The sequence below is a fragment of the Kogia breviceps genome, chromosome 20 (assembly GCF_026419965.1).
Source record: "Kogia breviceps isolate mKogBre1 chromosome 20, mKogBre1 haplotype 1, whole genome shotgun sequence".
Classification (NCBI taxonomy): Eukaryota; Metazoa; Chordata; class Mammalia; order Artiodactyla; family Physeteridae; genus Kogia; species Kogia breviceps.
This window is the reverse complement of record NC_081329.1, coordinates 27,048,778-27,073,243: the sequence shown is the minus strand read 5'-3', so window position 1 is coordinate 27,073,243 and position 24,466 is coordinate 27,048,778. Positions and strand designations below refer to the sequence as shown.

The 24,466-nt window shown below is 47.3% G+C and overlaps 1 protein-coding gene across 2 annotated transcripts in view; it reads left to right on the top strand.

Annotated features, from left to right (window-relative positions):
• Positions 1–10,011: 10,011 nt before the first annotated feature.
• Positions 10,012–24,466, top strand: part of RAB11FIP1 (RAB11 family interacting protein 1) — a 29,651-nt gene continuing 15,196 nt past the window's right edge. For both annotated transcript variants that reach the window (XM_059049213.2, XM_059049212.2), the window contains exon 1: positions 10,012–10,447. In XM_059049213.2, coding sequence (XP_058905196.1) covers positions 10,071–10,447 — 377 coding nt within the window. In that variant the 5' untranslated portion in view covers positions 10,012–10,070. The remainder of the gene's footprint in view (positions 10,448–24,466) is intronic.

The following is a 24,466-nucleotide window of genomic DNA, read 5'->3' as shown; positions in this document are numbered from 1 at the left end:
ACAGTGCACGGCACAGAGTAGGTATTTAATTACTGTCTGCAGTCTCTAGACTGCATTCACTTCCCTCCTTCTCCACCATTACTACTCAATCCACCTGCCATAACTTCTCACTGGCACTAATGAAATAGCCTTCTAACTAGCCTCCCTTGACCCATGCTCAGCCCTACCTCTATCTGTCTTCCACTATAGCCAGTGATCTTTTCAAAACACAAATCTGACCCTAAGAAAAGTGTTCTTGCCATGGCCTCTGAGGCTGTGCATGGTGTGTATCCTAGCACTCTTCCAGCCTCCTCTCACACCATGATTGCCCTTGCTCTTTAGATCCAGTCAAGTTAGCCTTTTTTACAATGCCTCCCATCACTTGCTCTCTCCTGTCACAGGGCCTTTGCACATATTGCTTTCTCTGCTTGGACCATTCTCCACTCACTTAACTTCTACTCATCCTCCAGATGTTACTCTCAGAGAAATTTAGAGTATTAGGTCCTGTAGGTCCTGAGGAGACTGACTGTATTTGATGGAGAAGTGATAGTCAAAAACCACTTGAAAAATGCTGACAAGAGATATCTCCACAGCACTGATGGTGGTTTCATTTTTACATTTGTTTGTAAATTATTTTCTACACAAAGTTTTTCACAACTTGTAAGAAGTTTTTGTTTGTCTTCCTATATGAGACCAAAGATCTAGTCAAGGACCATTGACACATGTAACCATTTCTCCCTTTCTTTATGAATTTTTGGAAAGTATCATCAAATATGTTTACCTGTATTCTTTTTTTTTTCTCTTGGATATAAATTCTCAAAAGAAGATCTTACTCTGTTTTCGGATTAACCTTTCTAAAGATCATTCCCAGTACAATATGAATGTTTAGTTATGCTTAATAAAAATATCTCATGATGATAGACCTCGAGGTCCTCCTTACTTTATAAATGCTCTGTAGGATGATTTAAGTGTAGTTCAGCCTGCTCATTGTTTGGAAGATTCAATATTGTAAAGATGTCATGTTTCCCCCAAAGTAATCTACAAATTCAATGCAATCTCAATCAAAATTTGAGGTTGGTTGTTTGTTTTTGTTTGTTTAAGAAATGAACCATGAATTCTAAAATGTTGTGAAAATGCAAAGGGCCAAGAATAACCAAGAAATCTAACCAAAGGAAGGACAAAGCTGAAGGCTTTACATTACTAGATACCTAGGTTTATTATAAAGCTATGATAATTAAGATGGTGTGGCATTGATTCAAGAATAGACTAATAATGCCCTCTAAGTCCATCCATGTTGCTGCAAATAGCATTATGTTAAGTGAAATAAGTCAAACAGAGAGAGACAAATACTGTATGATATCACTTATACGTGGAATCTGAAAAATACAACAAACTAGTGAATAAAACAAAAAAGAAGCAGACTCACAGATATAGAGAGCAAAGTAGTAGTTACCAGTGGGGAGAGGGAAGCAGGGAGGGGCAACATAAGGGTAGGGGATTTAAAAAAGGGTTATTAAGGGCCTCCCTGGTGGCGCAGTGGTTGGGAGTCCGCCTGCCGATGTGGGGGACGCGGGTTCGTGCCCCGGTCCGGGAGGGTCCCACGTGCCGCGGAGCGGCTGGGTCCGTGAGCCGTGGTCGCTGAGCCTGCGCGTCCGGAGCCTGTGCTCCACAACGGGAGAGGCCACAGCAGCAGTGAGAGGCCCGCATACCGCAAAAAAAAAAAAAAAAAAAAAAAAAAAAAAAAAAAAAAGGGTTATTATGAGATTATATGAAATCACGTGTGTGAAACTTTTGAAAATTGTAAAGCACTGTAGAATTTAAAGAATCTTTCATTCAATAAAAAAAGTAAAATAAATAAATAAAAATATTCAAAGAAAAAAAGAATAGACTAATAAACCAATGGAACAGAACAGAGTTCAGAAGCAAATCCACACATCACAGGGACACTGTAGAGCTGGTGGAGGGAAGCTGAGTTTTTTAATAAATGGCACTGGATCTATGGGATATACTTCTGAAAAAAAGAAGAAAAAGAATCTTGACCTCCATCTGATACTATATGATAGGGAAAACTTTCTGCTTCAGGGAAAACTGCATTTTCTGTAGCATCTCCTCCGATTTTGAGTTTATGGCAGCTATTTTATAACTCTGCAACTTGTAGGGAGTTCCTTGGAGGCCCAGTGTTTAGGACTCGGCATTTTCACTGCTGTGGCCCAGGTTCAATCCTGCATGCCATGCTGCGGAGCCAAAAAAAAAAAAAAAAAACCTCCCCCCACCAAAAAAAAACCTCTGTAACTTGTAGATAACTGATAGCAGTGCCAAGCTCATAAAAATAAATTCTGTCTGGTGGAAGAACACACTCTCAACCGTGGAAAAACCAGTTTTGCCTCAGTTTGCACATTTATTTCAATATTCCTTTTTAAAAAAAGTTTATTTATTTGGTTGCACTGGGTCTTAGTTGCAGCAGGCAGACTCCTTAGTTGTGGCATCTGAACTCTTAGTTGTGGCATGCACATGGGATCTAGTTCCCTGACCAGGGCTCGAACCTGGGCCCCCGGCATTGGGAGCAGGGAGTCTTCTCCACTGCACCACCAGGGAGGTCCCTATTTCAATATTCCTGATCTATACATGTGTCTCCTCTTTGGATTCACCTTGGAACAGGCTGAAACACCTTGCCACTTTTCCTTCTTAATAAGTTAAATAAAAATTTAACATGTGTTCATTTTTATATCTGTATGAGTCATGGTTTTATCTTATTTCGGAGAATTATCTTTTCACAATAAAGTTAATCCCAGATGGATTGCTAACCTAAATGTGAAAGTAAAGCAGTACAGCCGCTAGAGGATTATAAAGGAGACTATATTTATGACTTTGAGGCAGGAAAGTTTTCTTAAACAGGACACAAAAGCACTAACCATAAAAAATTGATAACTCAGATTTCATTAAATGTAAGAATTTCTTTTCACCCCAAAACACCACTAAGAGAGTGAAGAGGCAAGCCACAGAGTGGGAGAGGATATTTGCATGAGATTTTTTTGGACAAAGGTATAATATATGCATATATATTATATGTATGCTATGAATCAATGAGACAGACAACTGAAAAGAAAAATGGACAAAAGAAATGAATAGGAATATCACAAAAGACCATATCCAAATGGCCAATAAACAAGCACACAAGCCCTTTAGTCATCAGGGAAATACAAATTAAAACCACTTCACAGCCACCAGAAGAACTAGGAAAGATTGACAATACCACGGCTGACAAAGATGTGGAGAAACAGGATCTCTCAGACACTGTGGATGGAAGTATAAATTGGTACCACTACTTTGGAAAATGATTTGGTGCTCTCTCAGTGCTAAACATATATCCACCCTGTGACCCAGAAATTCCATTCTTAGGTGTGTGTGTATGTTTATGCATATGTACCAAAAGACATATGAGAATGTACAGCAAATTTATTCCTAATAGGCCTCAGTTGCCAGTGGCTGCCGTACTTGGTAGTTTAAAGCAACAGGAATTTATTCTCTCATTGTCAGTTCTGGAGGCCAGGAGTTCAATTGTAGAATGAAACATAGGTTGTGGTATATTCACACTGTGGAATACTACAAAACAATAAAGATGAATCCATTACTGCTGCATGCCCACCACTGGTGAATTTCCTAAACATAATACTGAGTGAAAGAAGCCAGACCCTGGGGAATTTCCTGGTGGTCCAGTGGTTACAACTCTGCACTTCCTTTGCAGGGGACACAGGTTTGATCCCTGATGGGGGGGTGGGGGGTGGGGATCTAAGATCCTGCATGCTGCGCAACACAGCTGAGGAAAAAAAAAAAAGTAAAGGTGCCAGACCCCAAATAAATACCTAATATATGATTCATTTACATAATGTTCAAAAATAGCAAGGCTAATCTTTGGGGATAAAAGTCAAGGTAGTGGTTACCTTTCGAAAGGAGGGGAACCTAGTGACTGGCGGTGAACCAAGGGGAAATTTCCGCAGGTGCCGATCCTGTTCTATTTCTTAATCTGGATGGTGAAAGTTCACCAGGCTGGAAACTTTTGTGCACTTTTCTGCATATAAAGTTTACAGTACATTTTCCTTTCCTTGATTATAGCCATGCTGTAATGCTATAATAAAGTTTGTTTTAAAAAAATCTGTTCCTGGACTTCCCTGGTGGCGCAGTGGTTGAGAGTCTGCCTGCTGAGGCAGGGGACGTGGGTTTGTGTCCTGGTCCGGGAAGATCCCACATGCCGTGGAGCGGCTGGGCCCCTGGGCCCGTGGGCCATGGCCGCTGAGCCTGTGCATCTGGAGCCTGTGCTCCGCAATGGGAGAGGCCACAACAGTGAGAGGCCCGCGTACCACAAAAAAAAAAAAAAAATCTGTTCCTATGTTATATAAACACTCGTCTTCCTTTTTTTTTGGCTGTGACGCTCGGCATGTGGGATCTTAGTTCCCCAACCAGGGATCAAACCCATTCTCCCTGCAGTGGAAGGGCTTTATTCTGGTGCTCTCCCCTGGAATTTGCAAAGCATCAAGCGCTGGGCTTGGCTTGAAGCTTACAGGTCTACATCACGATTCCTTAGGGTGTCAAAAGTCCACGTAGCCATCAGTCCTGTGCCATGTGTTATGGCATCAAAAGGGAAGAGGAGTAAAGGGTTGATGGGGCTGTTTACATCCTCCTCTTGGCCGGCTCTGCTGTGGTGGGGTCCCCAGTGGTCCAGGGGGTCAGCGGTTGAGAAAGTGGAGGCTCATGGCTTTTCTGAGAGATCCTGAGGGGCAGCTTCCAATGCGAGAATTCAAGGAGGAGTAAACACTCAAAACTTCTGCTTTGTCCCTATGTGCCGTGAAGTTGATTCTGGAAAGGTGGGAAATGGCTCCTATGATGAACATGTATTTTTTTTATACTCAGAAAGTGTAAACCTTATAATTTATTTATTTATTTATTTATTTTTGGCTGCGTTGTGTCTTTGTTGCTGCGCGCGGGCTTTCTTCTCTAGTTGCGGCGAGCAGGGGCTACTCTTCGTTGCGGTGTGCGGGCTTCTCATTGCGGTGGCTTCTCTTGTTGCAGAGCACGGGTTCTAGGGGCCCGGCCTTCAGAGTTGTGACCCACGGGCTCAGTAGTTGTGGCTCGTGGGCTCTAGAGTGCAGCAGGCTCAGTAGTTGTGGCACATGGGCTTAGTTGCTCCGCGGCATGTGGCATCTTCCCGGACCAGGGCTCGAACCCGTGTCTCCTGAATTGGCAGGTGGATTCTTAACCACTGCGCCACCAGGGAAGTCCTAAACCTTATATTTTAAAAAGACAGTTATACAGGGCAGTGCTGGAGGTGGCGGTAGCAGGGATTAAATGGACTAATGCTGAAGGTTCAAGAGTCCTTTATGTCTCTTCTACCTAACTTGAGCTGCCTTCCATTGGCAAGGAATTGGGAGATGGTTAAGGCAAACGTGAGGACCACATTTTTCCTGCCTTCGAGCTCCTTCCTGGCAAGTGAGTAAAACCAGTGCTGAGTCCGAGTACAAGAAATAAGCTAGGGGGACTTCCCTGGTGGTCCAGTGCTTTAGACTCCACACTTCCACTACAGGGGGCATGGGCTCGATCCCTGGTGGAGCATGTGACCTGGCCACCCGCTCTCCGTGTCCCCCTCTTCCCCCGAAAAAAAAAAAAAAAGCTAGGAAAAGGCAGCAGTTCTGAATGGGAGCGGCGGGAGGGAAAGCTTTGGGCAGAAAGTGGGAAGGTGAGGGCTGCACATTCCCTAGAGCTTTTCAGCTGTGGGATTCAGGGACCTTCTCCAAAGGGACCTGACAAGTTGGAAAGGCAATACCTTTGCGTAATCCGTGAGGCAAGCTTCATTAAACAAAGTAGTACTGTCACCAAGATTGTAGGGAGATGACTGAGTCATCTGCTTTTTGAGACCCTCTTCTGTCCGCTGGGCCATGCTTTCCACCTCTTCACTGCCACGGCCCCTGGGGCACAGGGAAGAGCCTGGTGCCGGGCTCACTGATTCCACGAAGAAGCAGGAAGCCCTGGCTCCTTGGAGGGAATCTTGGTCAACCGAGTGAGCAGGAGGAAGCAGAGGCAGTTGGACCCAAGCAGCCAGAGGGCTGTTTAGGCAGAGCCCCAGTGAATGAGTCACGTGTGCGGAAGGCTGTCACCACCCCTGAGAGACTGAGGCGAAGGAGAACAGGCTGACGGGCAGCCCTATCAGGCCCTTTCTCTCCCTCCCTCGGGGGAGCACGTGGGCCCCTCCAGAGTCGCCAGGATGACCCCTGAGGTCGTGTGCCTGCGGCTGGGGGGATGTCGAGGGGCCGTAGGGAGGCCAGCCTCTGGCGGGGGGGCAGTGACGCCTCCCCTCCACAGGCCCTGTCTCCCACCTAGTCTGGCTCTGCACCATGTCTTAGAGGGGAAACCTTCCCAGACGAGCCTAAGAGCAGATCTGTGCTAGAGGCCTCACTGCGAGGCCCAGCGCCGCCCCGCGAGAGGCCCGGGCCCAGGTGCCCTCCGCTCTGCTGCTTTGGAAGCAGGGCAGGCGGCTGACCCTTCCAGTCGAACCTGCCAGGCGCCTTGTCTGCTGAAACTCCTTTCTCTCCCAGTCAGAGCCTGGTCCGAGCCCAAGGCGGGGCGGGGTAAGAGGGGAGAGCAGTCATCCCTCTGCACCCTGGCTGGGGGAGGTGTTTACAAACACTCCCGGAATTCAGGGAGCTGGCCGGGGGGTCAGTGGGCCCAGCTCCAGACTTGCCCTTGTCATTGGGCCTGCTCCACCCATCCAGCCCCCTGCCCCACGTGGCCTGAGGGTCTGTCTACAAAGCTGGAAGGAGACAGCCTCTTGGACTCTGGGCGGTCAGTAGGAAGGCCTTCAGGGACAGTGTGCTCCAGCTGGGGAGGGAAGAAAGCCACCCCGAGGCGTGTGGAGGGCGATCAGCCAGCTCCCAAGCACGCCCTGTGCTGGACCTCCTGGCATCTCTCCACCGACAAGTTTCCCACTCCCGCCTCCAGTGAGCCCCGCTCCTCTGAGTTGACCCCTGCCCGTGTCCAGTGTCTAGAGAGAAGGATATGGACCGGGATTTCTCTGAGGTGGCGAGGCTGCCCTGTCCTCTCCCAACCTCTCACTTCCGCTTTAACCACGGAGCCTATCTGTGTCTGACAGAGACCCAAACACATGAGGTCACCAGGTGATCCTATTTTCTCCTCCCCTCTCCCGCCCCTCCCTGTCCTCACATCCTTTCCACGAGTGGAGGGGATGCTCCGTGTCATACTCAGCCTGTGGGGCTGTCCTCCTGGGTTTTATTCCTGGCTCCGTCTCCCCAGCCCGGGGAACCGTGTGAGGGGGGGAGAGGAGGTGAGGCTGGAGATGAAAACCTTTACTCCTAGCATCAGTTTGGATGGCAAATCTCTGACTTTGTCCGGCTGGGAGGCAGTGGGGCAGTGGACAGGCAGGGCCACCAAGAGGGGAGTATGGTACAGCCTTATTTATTGTAGTATCAACTTAGAATAGTCACCAAGGGTTGGTCAGGGGTGGGGCGGAATGGGGCCCGAGGCAGACAGTCTCCAGGTGAAAATGAAGGCGGGTATCTGGCTGTGACCTACTGTACCTGCCTTACACCTGATCACACCACTCTGCTCAAAGTCCTCTGGAGGCGGGCTCACCTGGTCCAGAACTCTGCATACACACCATGGCCTGGTGTCCACGGTCTGTGTGATCGGTCCCGGCCTACCTGGGCTGCCTTATCTCTACCACCTACCCCCAACGCCCTCCTGAAGTATCCCACGGTCTAGCCCCACTGGGGGGGTACTCTGACCTCCACACTTCTGCTTTAGCTGTTCTGTTCTCTCCTGAAAGGCTCTTCCTCCACACCCCCTTCTCTGCCTTTCAAATCTGGCATATCCTTCAGGGCCCAGCTCGATGCCATGTCCTTCATAAAAATCCACCTGCTTAAGATGTTAGCTATTTTATAGAGAATGGATAAACAACAAGGTCCTACTGTGTAGCACAGGGAACTATACTCAATATCCTATGGTAAACCACAATGGAAAAGAATATAAAAAAACAATGTATATATATACATGTAACTGAGTCACTTTGCTGTACAGCAGAAATTAACATTGTAAAACAACTATACTTCAATTTTTAAAAACTTAAAAAAAAAATCCACCAGCTTAGAGAAATTGCTCTATCCTCAAAACACCCAAAGCATTTTATTGGTACAGGACTCCCTTTACAGCATTTGTCAGGGCTTGCCTTGGGGCTGGGTCTCATTCAAAGGGTTTTGTGTCCTAGGTCTGTAGCACCTAGCACACGCTGGGCACCAGGTCAGTTCTCAATATATCTTTACAGTAGTGAATGGAGCCATAAGGTTGAATGAGGTTAACAGATCGTCAAGCAGGGAAATGCCACCAAAACAACAGAGTTCTGCTAGGCTTTCCTGCCGCTTACATGCCTGGTACCTCCTTTCCTTTCCCCTTTCTATCACCGTTAAACTTTTCAAGGCCTAGTAAATAGGCCTTTCCCACACTGCAGCCACCCTCAGTTGCAAACCCGAGGCATAATGTCTGTCTTGTAATTTCTTACGTGGTAAAAGGAAACACTATGTACTCACGCTTGGCTGGGATAACCTGCCAACTCTTCAGTTCCGTAGCACTTCCTGAGTACCCGCCGGGTGCCCGGATTTCTGCTGGGGGCTCTGGAGGAGACAAGTCACCACCCGGTCCTGCCCTGAAGAGGGCTATCAGAAGCCAAACACTGGAGAAATCTGAGTGAAGCCTTGCGGTGGATAGGACATGGGTTGGCAGAGAGGTGTGCAGGGCCGCCATGGGCCAGCCAAGTGAGAACATGCCTGAGGTGGGAAGATTATCTAGGCTACAGTTTGTTCAGGAGATAGAGGAGACTGAATCAGGGTGGGGTCCAGATAGGAATGCCTTGAGCCATCCAAGACTGGGGTTCTGAGGATCTGGAAGAAGCAAAGGATGCAGCAGAAACACTAGATGGGAAGTCTGTTGCAGGATCTTGAACGAATCACACTTCTCTGCTTCTCTGGGCCTTTCCTTAATTCTAAAAGCTAAAAACCTTCAAAGTGACCTTTGCAATCTGATGATCAATAGATATTTGAGTCTTTGAAGTAGCATACTGGGAATGAAGGGAATCAGCCACTCTAATGGAAACTGGGAACGAGGAAGTGCCTGACTGCGAGCTCAGAGATAAAGAGCGAGGAGAGACTGTAGAGGGTCCAGCCAGGGAGAAAAGGGAAACTGCGGGGAAGGGCCCCGCTGGGCAATCCCATTTTCAGTTCCTCCTTCCGTCCCCTTCCCTGACTTAGCCTCTAGGCCTCACCTTATTTGGTCAGGGCGGGGCAAAGCGGAACAGTCCCACGCCGCCTCAGGCTCCCCCTGCCTTTTCCTTCCCCCTTTCGGGCCCTCTAAAGATCCTCCTCGTTCTTCCCTCACCTGGCACCTTCTCCGAATCCACTTTCCTCCATAGCAATGCCCACCGCGGCCAAAGTAGGAAGAGCAACGAATTTGGGATCGCATTCATAATCACCCTCGTAGCTACCGTTTATTGGGAACTCACCCTGTGCCAAGTAACATTATTGTTTTACAGCAATTCTATGAGGTGATTGTTACCTCATTTTACAGGTAAAGAAAATGAGACCCAAAGATATTAAGTAATCTGCAAGGCCACACACCTGCCGGTTGGCAAGGCCAGATTGGAAATGAGGTCTGACTCCCCAGTAGCTGCTCTGGCCACTTCCGGTTGGGCCGGGAGACCTTTGGCAGTCGGAGACCCCTGCCCTCACCTACCACCTCTCAGACCCGAATTCTTCAAGCCCCGCCCCCGCCCGCGCCCGCGCCCGCGCCCGCGCCCGCGCCGCGCCGCGCCGCGCCCGCCCAGTCCTCGGCGCCCTGGAGCCCCGCCCAGCCTGCGCGGCGGAGGGGGGCCCGGCACCCGCAGGTGGGGAGGGTGGCGGGGCGGGGCCGTGAGAGGCGTGGTAGAGAGGGGGCGTGGCCGGAAGCATTAAAGAGGCCGGCGCGGCGGGGCGGGCAGTTGGGGCGGCGGGTCGCGGCGATCTTCTCGGTTTCGGTTGGATCGCAGCGCAGCCACCATGTCCCTGGCGGCCTCGGTGGGCAGGGGCCCGGGGGCCGTGTGGTCCCCAACGCATGTGCAGGTGACGGTGCTCCAGGCTCGGGGCCTGCGGGCCAAGGGCCCCGGGGGCACGAGCGACGCGTACGCGGTGATCCAGGTGGGCAAGGAGAAGTACGCCACCTCCGTATCGGAGCGCAGCCTGGGCGCGCCCGTGTGGCGGGAGGAGGCCACCTTCGAGCTGCCGCCGCTACTGTCGGCTGAGGCAGCGCCCGCCGCCGCCGCCACCCTGCAGCTCACCGTGTTGCACCGCGCGCTGCTCGGCCTCGACAAGTTCCTGGGCCGCGCCGAGGTGGACCTGCGGGAGCTGCACCGGGACCAGGGCCGCAAGAAGACCCAGTGAGTGCGGGCCGGAGGCGAGGACGCGTGGTCTGGGCGCCGAGACCCTTTTGAGTGTGTCCCCACCAACGGGACGAACGGAGCGAGGCCTTTCTAGAGGGATCCCCTTGGCCCGTACTAGTATTCTCACCTAGCTTCACCTTCTTGGGCTCTCCCAAGTGTGTGGCTTCGGGTACCTGGAGCGTTTTTGAATCTGCAGGACGGCGCTCGGCGTCTGGAACTTAGTAATCACTTAATGAATTTTTGATGAATTGAAACTACCCGTGGGCGGACGAATTACTCTTATTTAGCTGAGTAGCGTGTGTATTTGATGTACGCATTAGCCTCCGTGGAAAGCCTCCTCGGTATTTCATTGTACTGGACACTGAGCTGAGAATGGCTGGGCCAGGGCGCAGGGAGGACCCACTGGAGCTGTGAAAGCCACCGACACTAGGGCCCTAGAGCCTCGCCCAGGGGCCGAGCTGGGGCGTTACAGTGCGGTGGGGACTGGGGAACGGGGAATGCGGGCTTCCTGGGGAGGGCTATCCCCCAACCCGACCTCACAGCCTCCGAAGGGGTTGGTCAAGAGAATTTGCCCTGCCCTCCTCTCCACCCCTCCCTCAAGAATGCTAGAACAGTTTGGTCTTCACTTTCAGACCGAAAAATACTAACCGTGTTTGCCCCGGGCCCCAAAGGAGTAAGGATTTCCCATTGATGGCTGGAGCCAGGGCCTGCCCTTGGCCGACCTGAACTGAAAAGTAAGCATTGTTTCTGTCTGGAGTTTGTCAAGTTCTCTCTGGCCCTACTGGGTAGGGGGGAGGGGATGGCTGCTCACCTGTAGCCCCCGCCCCCAAGACTTCTCTTTTAGGGTATCAGAGTCCCGCAGGGAAAGCAGGGCGAAACCCTGTGCACTCCAAAGTGTTACCGATTTATTTGTTCCCTTTGGCAGGTGTTTGGAAGGGAACATTTGATTATGCTCATCTAGTGTACCGACAACTGGCCTCGCTTAGCTTAATTGGTTACTTTGCTGAACCTTAAATATGCAAGGCAGTCATGTTATCACCTAACTCCTGTGGTTTAAGAAGCACTCTGATTCATGTTGTGTGTTTTAGATATAAACGGTATTTCAGCTTTCCCTTGTGAAGGAGACAGGAAGAGCCAGAGGATTTGAAGTTACCAGACTCCCCTTTCTGTAGGGTGCTTGCAAATGTAATACCTGCTTCCCTTATCAGGCCAAAGATGAACAGGCATTTCTGAACTCAAATCAGATAAAAAGAGAGAGCCTTGAGGTGAGGATGGATGGGGTATCTTTGTGGCATCAACTTACAAGCCATAAGGTGAGCAGCAGCGTCTTTGCTGAGCTGGGGCTGAAGCAATGCTAATTTTCCGTTTGATTAAATGACATTTGGGGCCTTGGGTTGGCTTCCTTTCCAGCTTCAACTAGGCATCACTGGCCGTCCTTTGTCTTGTCCCATCCCAAGATGTGTGGATATTATCGTCTGTCTCTGCCATCTGTTTCTTCTGTGAACGTTTTATTCGCTGGAAAGATAGATAGCGTCTCCCTGCCAGAGATGGGGATTCCAGATTCCTGGGTCTGGTGCCCACTCTTGCCCTGACTCATTGCTGGCTTCAGGCTGCTCGGTCTCTAAACATCCAAGTTGCCCTGTGTATAAATGGAGCTTGTGGCCAGACTTAATTGATGTCTATAAGATGTTTCCAGGTTGCTGGATTAATGGAGCCCCGTGTATAGATTCAAAAGGTTCTGTTACTGCTTTGGGAGGAATGAAAACCTCCTCAAGTTCCCTATTTCAGGAAGGGTACAGTCTCCGCATCTCCATTTTTCTCATGCTCTCTGATGTAATTCTAAACTTAGATGATTACTCCTGTCTCTACCATATGAGCTTGTGACCACTTAGAGTATCAGCTTATAGGAAAATGGTACTTAGTTGATGGATTTTTAATAACTGCAAAGGAAGCCTTCTTTGCTCTGCTAGCAGTAGGTGAAATTGCAGGCTTTCCACCTGTCACTTCCTGGGACTTTCCAAGGTTCTGGGGAAACCCAGTTAAACTAAGCCTGTCTGATGTCCTGGTACATCACTTGGGTGCCCAAGGTAGCTGTGATTTGGAGCATGAGATATACGCTGAGAGGTGGGAATTCAACAGAAAGAAACTGGTTGGGCTAGGAAGATCATTTGAACTAGCTATTAATGGTTTGACTCCACCTTAGACGTTAAATCCAAAACCAAAACAAAAGCTCAAATCTTGGTCTGTAGTTTTTGTGTGTGTGTGTGTGTTAGTGTGTGCATGTGTGTTCATCTCTACAGAGAACAGTTGCTCCTCTAGAGTATGATTTTTTTTCCCCCAAGGGTCCAGAAGCTAAAACTCAAGGTATTAAGAGCTAACTGTGCTGATATTTTCATTTGTTCTCTTAATAAGCCCCCATGTATCATATATTTGGAGTCAAGAGAATATGCTCTTTGTAATGACTCAGATTTTGCAGACCCCCAATTTAGTGTGATGATACATATCGTTAAAGCACTAAACAGAGGCTGACATATAGATAGGATCCATTTAACAGGAAGAGTGTTTGGCCCCTTTAGTTAAGAAAAAATGGAAATGAATTGATTTTGCACTTATACAACTGTCCCTCATATCCGAGGCTGATTGGTTCCAGGACCTACACACACACACACACACACACACACACACACACACACACACACACCCGCCTCGGGATACCAAAATCTGCACACACACACACACACACACACACACACACACCCGCCTCGGGATACCAAAATCTGCGAATGCTGAAGTCCCTTATATAAAATGGCTTAATATTTGCATATAACCTCTGCATATCCTCCTGTATACTTTAAATAATCTCTAGATTAGTTATAATACCTAATGCGATGTAAATGCCATGTAAATAGTTGTACATACAATGTAAATGCTATGTAAATAGTTGCCAATGCATGAATCCAAGTTTTGCTTTTTGGAACTTTCTGGAATGTTTTTTTTTTTTTTCCGAATATTTTTGATCTGAGGTTGGTTGAATCCAACATGTGGAACCTGTGGATACAGAGGGCCGACTTGTGCGTACTTATCTGGGGTCTCAGCTGGGCCCCGGTTAAATGGGAATCAGTTAAGTCCCGTGATCATAAAACAGACGTGAATCCGAGAGGAGGAAGAATCAGGTGACCAGCATGTGGCTGTCTCTGCTGTCCGGTCTCATGTAGTTTGGGGTCCTAGATTGAAGACAAAACAAAACAAAACATCTTTTTAGGATACTAAGAACAATAAAAATGGGGGAAATAATCTCTTAAAGACAGATTAAAATAAATATTCAGGCTGGTGCCTGGAAGACCATTGTGTAACTAAATAGGTTGAAACTTGATACTGTGATAGCCTTCCAGATATGAAGAGAGACTGATGGAGGGTCATTTTCTCATATTTCTTGAAGATTCGAGAGAAAATTTGGTTGCATGTGAAAAGATCTGGATACTGATAAAGGTTAGACATTTTGAAGAACTCTAAGTATAGTAAGACAGAGTGACAAGCTGTCAAAGGAAATTCAGGTGATTAAGGAGGGCTAGACAGTTGTTTTTCTGGGAGAGGTGGAGGCATAGAGGTGACAGGTGAGCACAGAGGTCTTGAATTCACAAATCTGAGCCGGCAGTGTTTGCGCTTATACCTCTGGCTTTCCTAAGCACGTTTCGGCTTTTTGTAATAGGCTGGAAAATTTGAGCAATGCTGTTACTGCTTAAGTTTTTCTTTTCTTGGGATTCCCCCTAAAGATGACATTGGGCATTACTGGAAACCCTCCCACCCAGTGTAGGAACCTGATAGCTCACGTCCAGGATGGGGATCTGGGGGTTCTGGGATAAATAACCCCAACCTGTTCACAGCAGGAGAATGGAGTGACTAAGAAGGGGGAGGGTGGCTCAAAGTCACAGTTCCATCGATGTGAAAGAGGTTCCCTCCTGTTTTTCGTGATATGATTTGATGATGATTTCATTTAGAAGACAGTTAGCATGGGGAAAGTTCTAAATGCCTTTTCTCCCCTTGTTTTTAACGTTTATCCATACTCTTAGTAATTATTTTTTGATGCCTACTATGTGTGAGACACTTGGTATACAGTGTAAACAGTGATGAACATAACACACATGATCCCCGCTTGCAGAAAGCTGAGAGCCTTGTTGGGGAGATAGCCATTAAACAAATGAACACATAAATGAACAATCCTGTATTGAGATGAGTGCGGTGGAGGAAGAGAACAGGGTGTCATAAGAGAAAAGAGCAGGAGATTGCAGGTAGCCTCTCTGAGGCAGAGACCTGAAGGATAAAGAGGAATTTTCCCAGGGAAAGGTAGAGGAAGGGGGAGCAGGCTGTGCAAAGGCCCTGAGGCAGGAATGCCTTGGAAGCTGGAGAGGTTGCATCCATTGAGGCTGAAGAGGAAGGCAGGGCTTCGTTGAAGAGCAGTGAAAGCCACCGCGTGTTGAAAGCAGAGGGGTGATGTGATGCAGTTCGTGAAAGATCACTGTGGCTGTTGGGTGGAGAGCAGGTTTGGAGCAGGCCTAGCCTGGAATCAGACAGGTGAAGTGGGAGGCTCTGGCAGGAATCTAGGCAATCAGTTATGGTGCTTGGACTCGGGTGACAGGCATGGTCACGGAGAGAGAGGGAGGTGGATTTCAGAAGTATTCCAGAGGTTCAGTTGGCCTGACTGGTGATGGATTGGGTATGGCTGGGCGTGAGTGAGAGGAAGTGATAAGAATGAACAAACAAAATAAGGAGAGCTTGCTGTTGAAAATGAACCAGGAAACGGTGGCAGATTTCGTTCCCTGGCAGTCACGGTGACACAGGAGTGAGGTCACCATTACAAAGACAACACCGGCAGTGATACCTGTGCTCTGAGCGAAAGAGCAGGAAACACCATTGAAACCAGGGTGTGTATATGTGTGTCTTCAAGTGTTTACAGTTTCAACACAGGCCAAGCCTTTGTTTTGTAATAATGTAAAACCTGATGTGACCTCACTGGTTGCCCCAACACTCCAGTAGAGCCACTGCTGCGAGGACTACAGGACTAAGAAAAGGAAAAATAATAAATAACACGAGGGAAAATAAACCTGTAAATGAAAACTGCGCCTCTGGAGGCAAGTTAGTCAACCATTTAAAGGTTTCTCACATCAGGGAAGGTGAGCGCACAAAAGAGCCTTGTTTTGCTTAACTTCCTTTCGGTTACAAAGACTTCTGTTGTATTTCCACAACTACCGCCAGAGGAAGGCTTTTATAAATAGTATCTCTGTCATTTTAATTGTAGTTATTAACTAAAAAATGTTATGATTACATTAAGAACAATACATGGGCTTATTAAACTGTCATCAGCTCCGACATGCACTTGCTGACATCCCTCTTCCTCCCCCTCGATGATACTCTTAGGTATCCGTTTGGCCGCTCCAATTTTAATTGCCATACGTCCGAGAAAACTGCTTTTCACCCTGTACTTTTGGAGGGACGCTCACTCTGGTCTAGCTCCAGAGGATTAAGATGCCCTTGCCCAAATGTGGGCGCAATAGAAAGGCATTTAAGACCTTCTCTTCATCTCAGAGCCACGCCCTGGGTAGCCTTTGGTCCTGGGCCTGGTGCAGGTCTCTAGGCCCCGGGGCCTTTGGGATTTCTTTTGTTTGTTTTTTGGAGGCTCCCTGCTCGGGATCTTAGTTCCTTGACCAGGGATCGAACCCGCACCCCCCTGCCTTGGAAGCATGCACTCTTAACCACAGGACCACCAGGGAAGTCCCCCTCAGGGCCTTTGAATTCCAACAGAATTAACACCCAGATACTTGTATCGGCCTTTGAAGAAAGCCAACCTCCACTGTGTGGAAGAAACTCGGTGAGCAGGATGTGCTCCCCTTAAGGTGTCCCGGGTCAGATCTCATTGCCGCCGCTTGCTCAGCAGGAGACCAGGCCAGTTGCCCCGCTTTCCCCTTGGCCAGGGACCACTTCCATCTCATTGTTTGCTGTGTGACCCAGCCTAGGTGCGCAGACATCTCTGAGTGCGGTCCCTGTAGATACAGGGCAGGCGGTCGTTTGCCGGCGTGGACGTGGTGAAGTGTTTAATCTTACATTTAGCCCAGTGGATTAAAGACAAGGGGTGGCCTCGGTATGAGGTCAAAGCCCCACTTCTCTGCGTTTCCCTTTGGGCGGTCTGGCTTGCTCGTCAGCAGCCCTGCTCAACACTGGAGAAGCAGGTCACCTGAAGCTTGGGGCTTACAGTGCCTTTGGTAAAGCAGCCGCCTTTAGCCACTAATGAGACGAGAAATTCCTTTCCTGCCGGGGCTGGTCTGGGGATGATCTGTTAGAGAAAAATCAAGGGCTTTGGCCTGCAGGGTGTCCCTGAGGGACACATTTAGGAATGTGCCGGTGGGGAGAAAACAGGCAGCTGTAATTAAGTGTCTTTTCCTGAATGCTGGCCTCTGAGTGGAGCAGAGGAAAGGCATGTATGGGAAATCCCAGAAAAACCCTTTCTAGAGGTGTGACCGCTGCACACCTCACCTTTAAAATTCTTGTTTATTCAAAAGGACAGGACTAACTGAGGGAGAACAACCAAGGCTTCCAGAAAGCCTGGTCTGAAAAGGCCTCTTGTGATCCTGAAGAACAGCTGTCCTGTGTAAGGAGCGGCCCTGAGTATTTCTTCCAGTGTCCCCGCCTACAGCATCAGTCCTGTGGGGTGTCCTTTTACGCTAATGGAACTTTTCGTTTTTACTGATCATCTGTCATGAGAACAGGATTTTGAAGTGCTCTTGGTATGGGGTTTTTTCCTCCTCCTTGGGACTTACCTGATTACCAGATAGATCAGATGCTCTGCTTCCCTGCCGGGAGCTCCCACAGAAAGGAGTGTGAGTCTGCCCGTGGGGTAGAGTGGACGGAATGTTCTTTGATGTCTGTCATGCTGAAGTTGTTTTCTTTCGTCCTGGCCGAGAGGTGGTGAACCAAACCATCCCAATGTCTTTCCCCATCCTTAACGTCTCTTCGCATGAGTGACAAAGGACCTCACGGAGACTGTTCTTTGGCAGATCACGTAGGCTACATCAGTGGCATTTACTTTTGGGCAAGAGGCCAGATACCTGATCTGATGTTAGAATATTAACATTTGTGGCTTTTTGAGATACGGTCAAGTAAAAGCTTGGTAACTAGATGATGCCAGGAGTGGTAGACTTACATGTTTATAAATGTGTTAATTTTTCTAATTCTTAGAGAATCTTAAAATGCTGGTGCTTGGTTTTTCCTTTAGCCTTTACCTACAAGGCGTTTGCTATTGCTTTCAACTTAGAAAATATGTCTTGATCCTTATACTGCAGTCAGTTATGCCATCTTGGCATATGTCTGAAATCGTTTGGGGCCCTCTGTTTCTTGTCTCTCCCAACTACTTAGAAATCCTGCAGAGTTCTGAGGATCACTAAATCTCACGATAAGTTATAGAAATTATACACCGATCGTGGTATTTAAAAAAATTGTATATACTTTTTAATTTTGGAAATTGTGTCATACAATTTTTTTAAAATTATTTATTTATTTATTTTTGGCTGTGTTGGGTCTTCGTTGCTGCGCGCGGGCTTTTTCTCTAGTTGCGGTGAGCAGGGGCTACTCTTCGATGTGGTGCGTGGGCTTCTCCTTGCAGTGGCTTCTCTTGTTGCAGAGCACGGGCTCTAGCCATGCGGGCTTCAGTAGTCGTGGCTCACGGGCGCTAGAGTGCAGGCTCAGTAGTTGTGGCGCACGGGCTTAGTTGCTCCGCGGCATGTGGGATCTTCCCGGACCAGAGCTCAAACCCATGTCCCCTACATTGGCAGGCGGATTCTTAACCACTGTGCCACCAGGGCAGTCCCATAAACTAATTTTACAATTGAGTCTTTTCCCACTCCCTTCAAATGCAAATCATTGTTATTTGTGTTTGACGGCTTAAGATTGGATCCTTAGGAATACAGTCAGTGAGAACTGTTGATATCTTAAATTCCCATTTGAGAACCATGGGTGAATGATGGTATAAATGCACTTCACAGAACATCATACAACCGTTAAAAATGGTGGGTATGGAGACTGTAAGACAATTATATTTAAAAACACGCTACAAATAGAATTGCACGTGTACTCTGGTTACTACCAAGTCATAATCATAGCGAACACTTACTGAGTGTAAGTGCCAGGCACTGTTCTAAGCTCTTTACATATATTAAGCCATTTAATCTTCACTACATCCTTATGAGGTAGGTGCTTTTAACCCTGTTCCACAGACAAGTTAAGTAACTTTGTCTGAAGCCTCTCAGCTAGTAATCGTTGAACTATGTGGGAAAAAGACTTCAAGAAAATACATCAAAAGCGAATGTTTGCATCAGCATGAGAGAGAGTCAGTTTTAAAAAAATATTTAAAAAATTTTCTATAACCTGTTCAAATTACTTTCTAAGGGAATTTCTGTAGAGCAAATAGTATAGGAAGATCATAAGCGTTTTCAACCTGCTTTTTCTGTGATCTCTCCTTTACCATGTCATTTACTGGCTTTTTAGGATTGAATTTGGTGACTACAGATAGCTTGTCAGTGCTGCCGGAACGGCTGTTTTAGGAATTAGGGTAAAAAAGGAGCCATTTGCGACCCTCATGATTTACCACCAAGAAGTTTTGATGATAGGCGGATGGGAAGGTCCACCTCGGGAGGCAAGGCTGTCTGCTCGGTGATTCTGTGCTCACAGTTAGGTAGTTAGGACTAGCTACTTTGGTCAATGACAAAAACCTGTTAAACTGCTTAGCTTCTGTAGGGTACACATCACAGACCTTTTATAGGTCATAAACATCTCCGTCCCTGTTTGCTGTGCATTGCCTCTAGGCTACCAAAAGAAAAGTCTGGACATTTTACCCATGTGGAATCAGTCCTTTTCAGAACCCCTTTTAGAGGTCCTGCTCTGCTACCCTCGCGCGATTTTTATTATTTATTTTTATTCCCTGGGGAAAACGGTGAATAAACTGCTTTTTAAAAATTCTCCACCTAAGAAAGATCGAGTGCGTCCTCCATCTCAAACATTAGACTCAGGTGCTATTCTGTTCTTCCTGCTTCTTTCCTCGCTTGAGGCCATACTCCCCTGTGTCCTGAAGTTTAGTTACCATGGGGGATGATTCATGCTATAACTCATGGTTGAGTTTTTGCACAGGAAGGGAAGTAGGCGGTCCACCATTGACCCTGGAGTCCACATCAGACCCATAGACAAGGACCCCTTGAAATTAATACTAACCCATTAAAATGAAGTGACTTGTGGAGCTGGTGGTCTTCCTTTGCTCTGCCTTGCCTTTCCTGGAGCCTCCTGTGTCTAATGGGAGGGTGCAGTCTTAATTCATTTTGCCGAATCCCTAAGTAGGTGGTTCTTATAGCCCCTTGGGATTTCAACAAGCTGAGAACCTTCTTTGTGTGTGAGAGTCCTTGTTTGTGATGAAATTGTATAATTTAGCAGGAATTTCTTTTCATGTCTAATTATTTTCTCACACTTCATAGTCAGAAAGAAAAGGCAGCAGTTGTTCCAGTGTAACAAACGCTTTGTGATGTTTGGTGAGCCAGCACTCTACTGGTGCGTAAGCTTTTCAGCGAAGAATCCGGCCTCTTCGTTTTGTGTTTCCAATGCCTGTCGTGCAAAAACATGAACCGAACCGAATCTTTGAAGCCATCGTTTCTCTGTGTCTTGAATCTTTGAAGCCATCATTTTTTCTGTCTGTATCTACCCCTCTGGAATGTTTTAAAGGAAAAACATGTTTGCTTCAGCTGCTGACAGGTTATTTTTGAGGCGTACCAGTCAGTCCTTTACAAGTGTAATCCCGCACGTCTGCAGGGATGCACTGTGAGACCTTTCATTTCCCAAGAGCAGCAACCACACTGCCCCCGCTCTCCCACATTCCGATAGAAGGCCCCCTGGGACCAGCTTTCCTTGTATTGAGAAACCTGCGTTCTGACGCAAACCAGCCCTGAGAATTGGACGTGGTTGGGTGGTTTTAGCTGTTCTCAAAATGAGTGTTGAAAAAGCCCAAGAGGACTTCCGTGGTTAAGAATCTGCCTGCTGATGCAGGGGACACAGGTTTGAGCCCCCGGTCCGGGAAGATCCCACATGCCACGGAGCAATTAAGCCCATGCGCCTCAATTACTGAGCCCACATGCCACAACTACTGAAGCCTACACGCCTAGAGCCCGTGCTCTGCAACGAGAGAAGCCACCGCAATGAGAAGCCCGCGCACCATAACGAAGAGTAGCCCCCGCTCGCCACAACTAGAGAAAGCCCGTGCACAGCAACGAAGACCCAATGCAGCCAGAAATAAATAAATTAAATAAATAAATGTATTGAAACGAAATAAATAAAAAGCCCAGGAGATTTGACAATGCGGGTGCAGACACTAGTTCCCCAGCTGGGCGACTCAGGAAGCAGACCCTGTGTCCTGCATCCTGTATATTTTCCTTCCTATACCCAGTTCATGCTTTTTTACTTTTATTCATTCTTTCCCTTGCTGCTCTTAATAAGGCATCTTTTTGAAAGTGTAGAAGACTTAAATGAATTTTTCTATACTTTTAGCTCTTGCCTTGTCTTGTGTTTGACCAAGAAAACCCCAAACCAAAAAACTCCCAAACTGTAGGGAAGCCTGTTTGGATAATATGCATTTTTGCTTGTATGTTTATTCCCAAGATCCTCACTTGACTGAGGGGCATGGAGATTAAAGTTTTCATTCTGTACCATTTTGTATGATTTGAACTGTTATCCTATGCATGTTATTACTTTAAAATACAGTTTATATACATTTCTTGTCACTTTCTGTGTATTCAGAGATCCTTTTAATTTTGGAAGAGCTAAGTTTTAATTATAAGGAAAAATGACTATTTGCTTATAGAAGGGATCCTTTTCTTTTTCATTTTTTTGATAGGTTGCAGGATTTTTTAGAATATGGGCCTAAAAATAAACTTTCTACACTGGGATTATGGCTTTCTCTCTGTACTCTGCCCTTTGTACTGGGAAAACCCAGCCCTGATTTCTGAGATAATTCAAGCTTTCTGGGCCTTCGTGAATGGTGGTGCTGGGACACAGCCACCCTGCCGTCACATGCTGTGTGGCTGTCCTGGGACCTGATTATATATGAACTACTTCCGTGAGGTGCTGGAATTAAGTGCACTGAAAATCAAACGGACAGAAACACTGATAAACTGAACCAAATGCTTAAATGTTGGAACCCACAAATATGTCCTGCTTTGGAATTTCTTAGGGTGAGACATTTATGGATCGTTGGTTTCACGAACTATCAAATTATACTTGTGTCAAAGATCCCTTGCTTAAGCTGTGTGAATTTAATGATCAGGATAATATTGCTAGAAGAATTCCTGTCTTCCTTTCCAGCTTTAATAAATCCAGCAGACTCACAGGGGTTACTTACCTGCCTACGATTCAGTCTGCTTTTCTCGTCCTTAAGTAGCCCTGTGGCTGTTCTTGGCTACCTGGTCTTTGGTTTTAGGTTTGCGTGTGAAAATAAGCGACAGGAACTGTTGAAGTCCCTGTTCATACCTCCTGGTGGTGTTAGAAGTTTCCAAAACAAATCCCACTCTAGTCCCCAGGGACTGAACCTGAGCATCAGGTGATAATAGGCCCTCAGGGAGGATCCTAGAGTTGGTTGCAGCTTCGCTCAAAGTAAACAGACTTAGGCGCTGATACTTTGGGGAAGGCGGCCCCGTTCAGGGAGCTGGCAAGTGGTATTCTTTGAAGGTCGGGAGCCTTTGCGTCCCCTGGGAGGGTGAATAGAGAGGAGGAAGAGCTGGGAGAAGGCCCTGGGTGGAGAGGTGAGGCTCTCTGCTTGTGGCTGGTGTGGTCATCTGAGCCTCCACACTCAGCTCTCAGCAACTTACCCTTTTCAGGTGCCTACCCTTGGTATTTACAAAAGCTAAGCACCCCTCATCACCAAGGCTACCATTTAGCACATGACTGTCAGAAGAGAAAGATACAAATAATCCTCTCAACATCTAAATGACAAATACGCAAACTGTTCCCCGCCTGCCGTGGAAAATGTGTTGGGAGGACAGGGCTGGCTGGCAGGGTGAGGCTGTCTGTAAAGACCTTGCGTCTTCCTCCTCCTCCAGCTGTGGACAGTAGTTTTAAAAATTATAAAAGATTTCTTCTAAAGGTCCAGAATCGTAGCTCATGTCATTTTCCCAGATCTTGGCTGTATTTTGTTAATCCAGTGTAAGTCCTTCTTGATGACGTTATATCTGAACTTTATGTGCAGCCCTATGATTTATGGCTGATGCCAGCTATGGGGGCTTTCTTTCCCCCTTCTCTTCTTTCATCTCAGGACATTTAAATTGGAAGCTTAGGGCTTCCCTGGTGGCGCAGTGGTTGAGAATCCGCCTGCCGATGCAGGGGACGCGGGTTCGTGCCCCGGTCCGGGAAGATCCCACGTGTCACAGAGCGGCTGGGCCCGTGAGCCATGGCCGCTGAGCCTGCGCGTCCGGAGCCTGTGCTCCTCAATGGGAGAGGCCACAACAGTGAGAGGCCCGCGTACTGAAAAAAAAAAAAAAAAAAAAAAAAAAAAATTGCAAGCTTAAGCCTTCCTCAAAAAGAATTTAAATTTCAGCCCTCTTTTCTATGTGTTGTAAAAGACGGCTCAGCAAAGATGAGTTCAGAGGGAGTGCCAACCTGGAATCTTGGTGTAGGAGAAAGCTTTGGGCAAATTGTAGAGCTGGTTCAGAGTCCTGACCATGCCTTTCAGCAGTTGCAAGGCCTTGTGCCAGTTACCTAACTTGTGAGCCTCAATTTCCTTATCTGTAAAGTGGGTATGCTGTCCACTTCATGTCATTCTCGTGAGACCTAGAGGAGGACGTTTCCAAGTGTTTCCGCCTCTCTCTGCCCCTTTAAGTGTTGAATGAGCTAAGATAGTGGGGGGGCACAGTCTGCCCTGGGAGCAGGACAGGCTGAAGGTGAAAGAGGAAATTGTGTTTACTTGGGCAAAGCCATCATTTCCTTAAAGTCCACAGCCCTCAGCTCTTAAATAGGTCACCGAAAAGAACATCAGACTGTGGTTCTGGGCATGCGAGGGTGACCCCGGGGGCAGCTGTGAGGGTGACCCCGGGGGCAGCTGTGGTCAGCCCTGTTTTTGGAGTTGTTTGTTCTGCGGAGCTCGCGCCACTCGACGGGCTCACATTCTTCTGGTTCACCCCTTCTCTGAAGTTCATCTTTCAATGGAGTCGGGCTGAAATAATATCATTTGCCATATCGTGAAGTGTAGTGCAAATGACCAAGTGAAATTCTTGAATCATGCTTGGAATATTCCTTTTTCTGGTTATTAAGGTGGGGATGAATGCCTCCTCTCAGTTTCTCGTTCTTTCTCATCGTGGTAAAATACATATAACAACAGTGACCATTTTAACCATTTTTAAGCGCACAGTTCTGTGGCATTAAGTGATTTCACATTTTTATGCAACCATCACCACCGACCAACTCCACAACTTTTATTTTCCCAACTGACACTCCCAGGTCACCCTGCCCCTCCCTCCCCCGCAGGCCCTGGTGACCACCATTCTCCTTTCTGTCTCTGAACTTGGCTCTTCTAGGGGCCTCACATCAGTGGATTCATACAATATTTGTCACTTTGTGACTGGCTTATTTCGCTCTTTTTTTTTTTTTCTTTAACAAATCTCTTTTACTCTGTCTTATAGTTTCTGTTACTCCCTGCCAGGGACTCTTCTACAAACCCTTGCATTTCTCTGAGATTCTCTTGCAAATTTGCACTCTACCCGCGTAACTGTTTGTATGTGATCTTTGCATTTTTACCCCTTTGAAGGAGAAAGTCACAGGAAGTGATTTGATGGAATGTTTACTTTATTCTTAGAAATAGCTCTTTACCGAATCAAGATTTTAGGTGACCTTACACTAAGTACAGAATCAGATCCTATCTTTGCCTAGAGGGTGTCTTCTCAGAAATAAAACTGCAAGTTCTGCCCTCCCCCACTGCACCCCTCACTCCCCAAAGAAGAG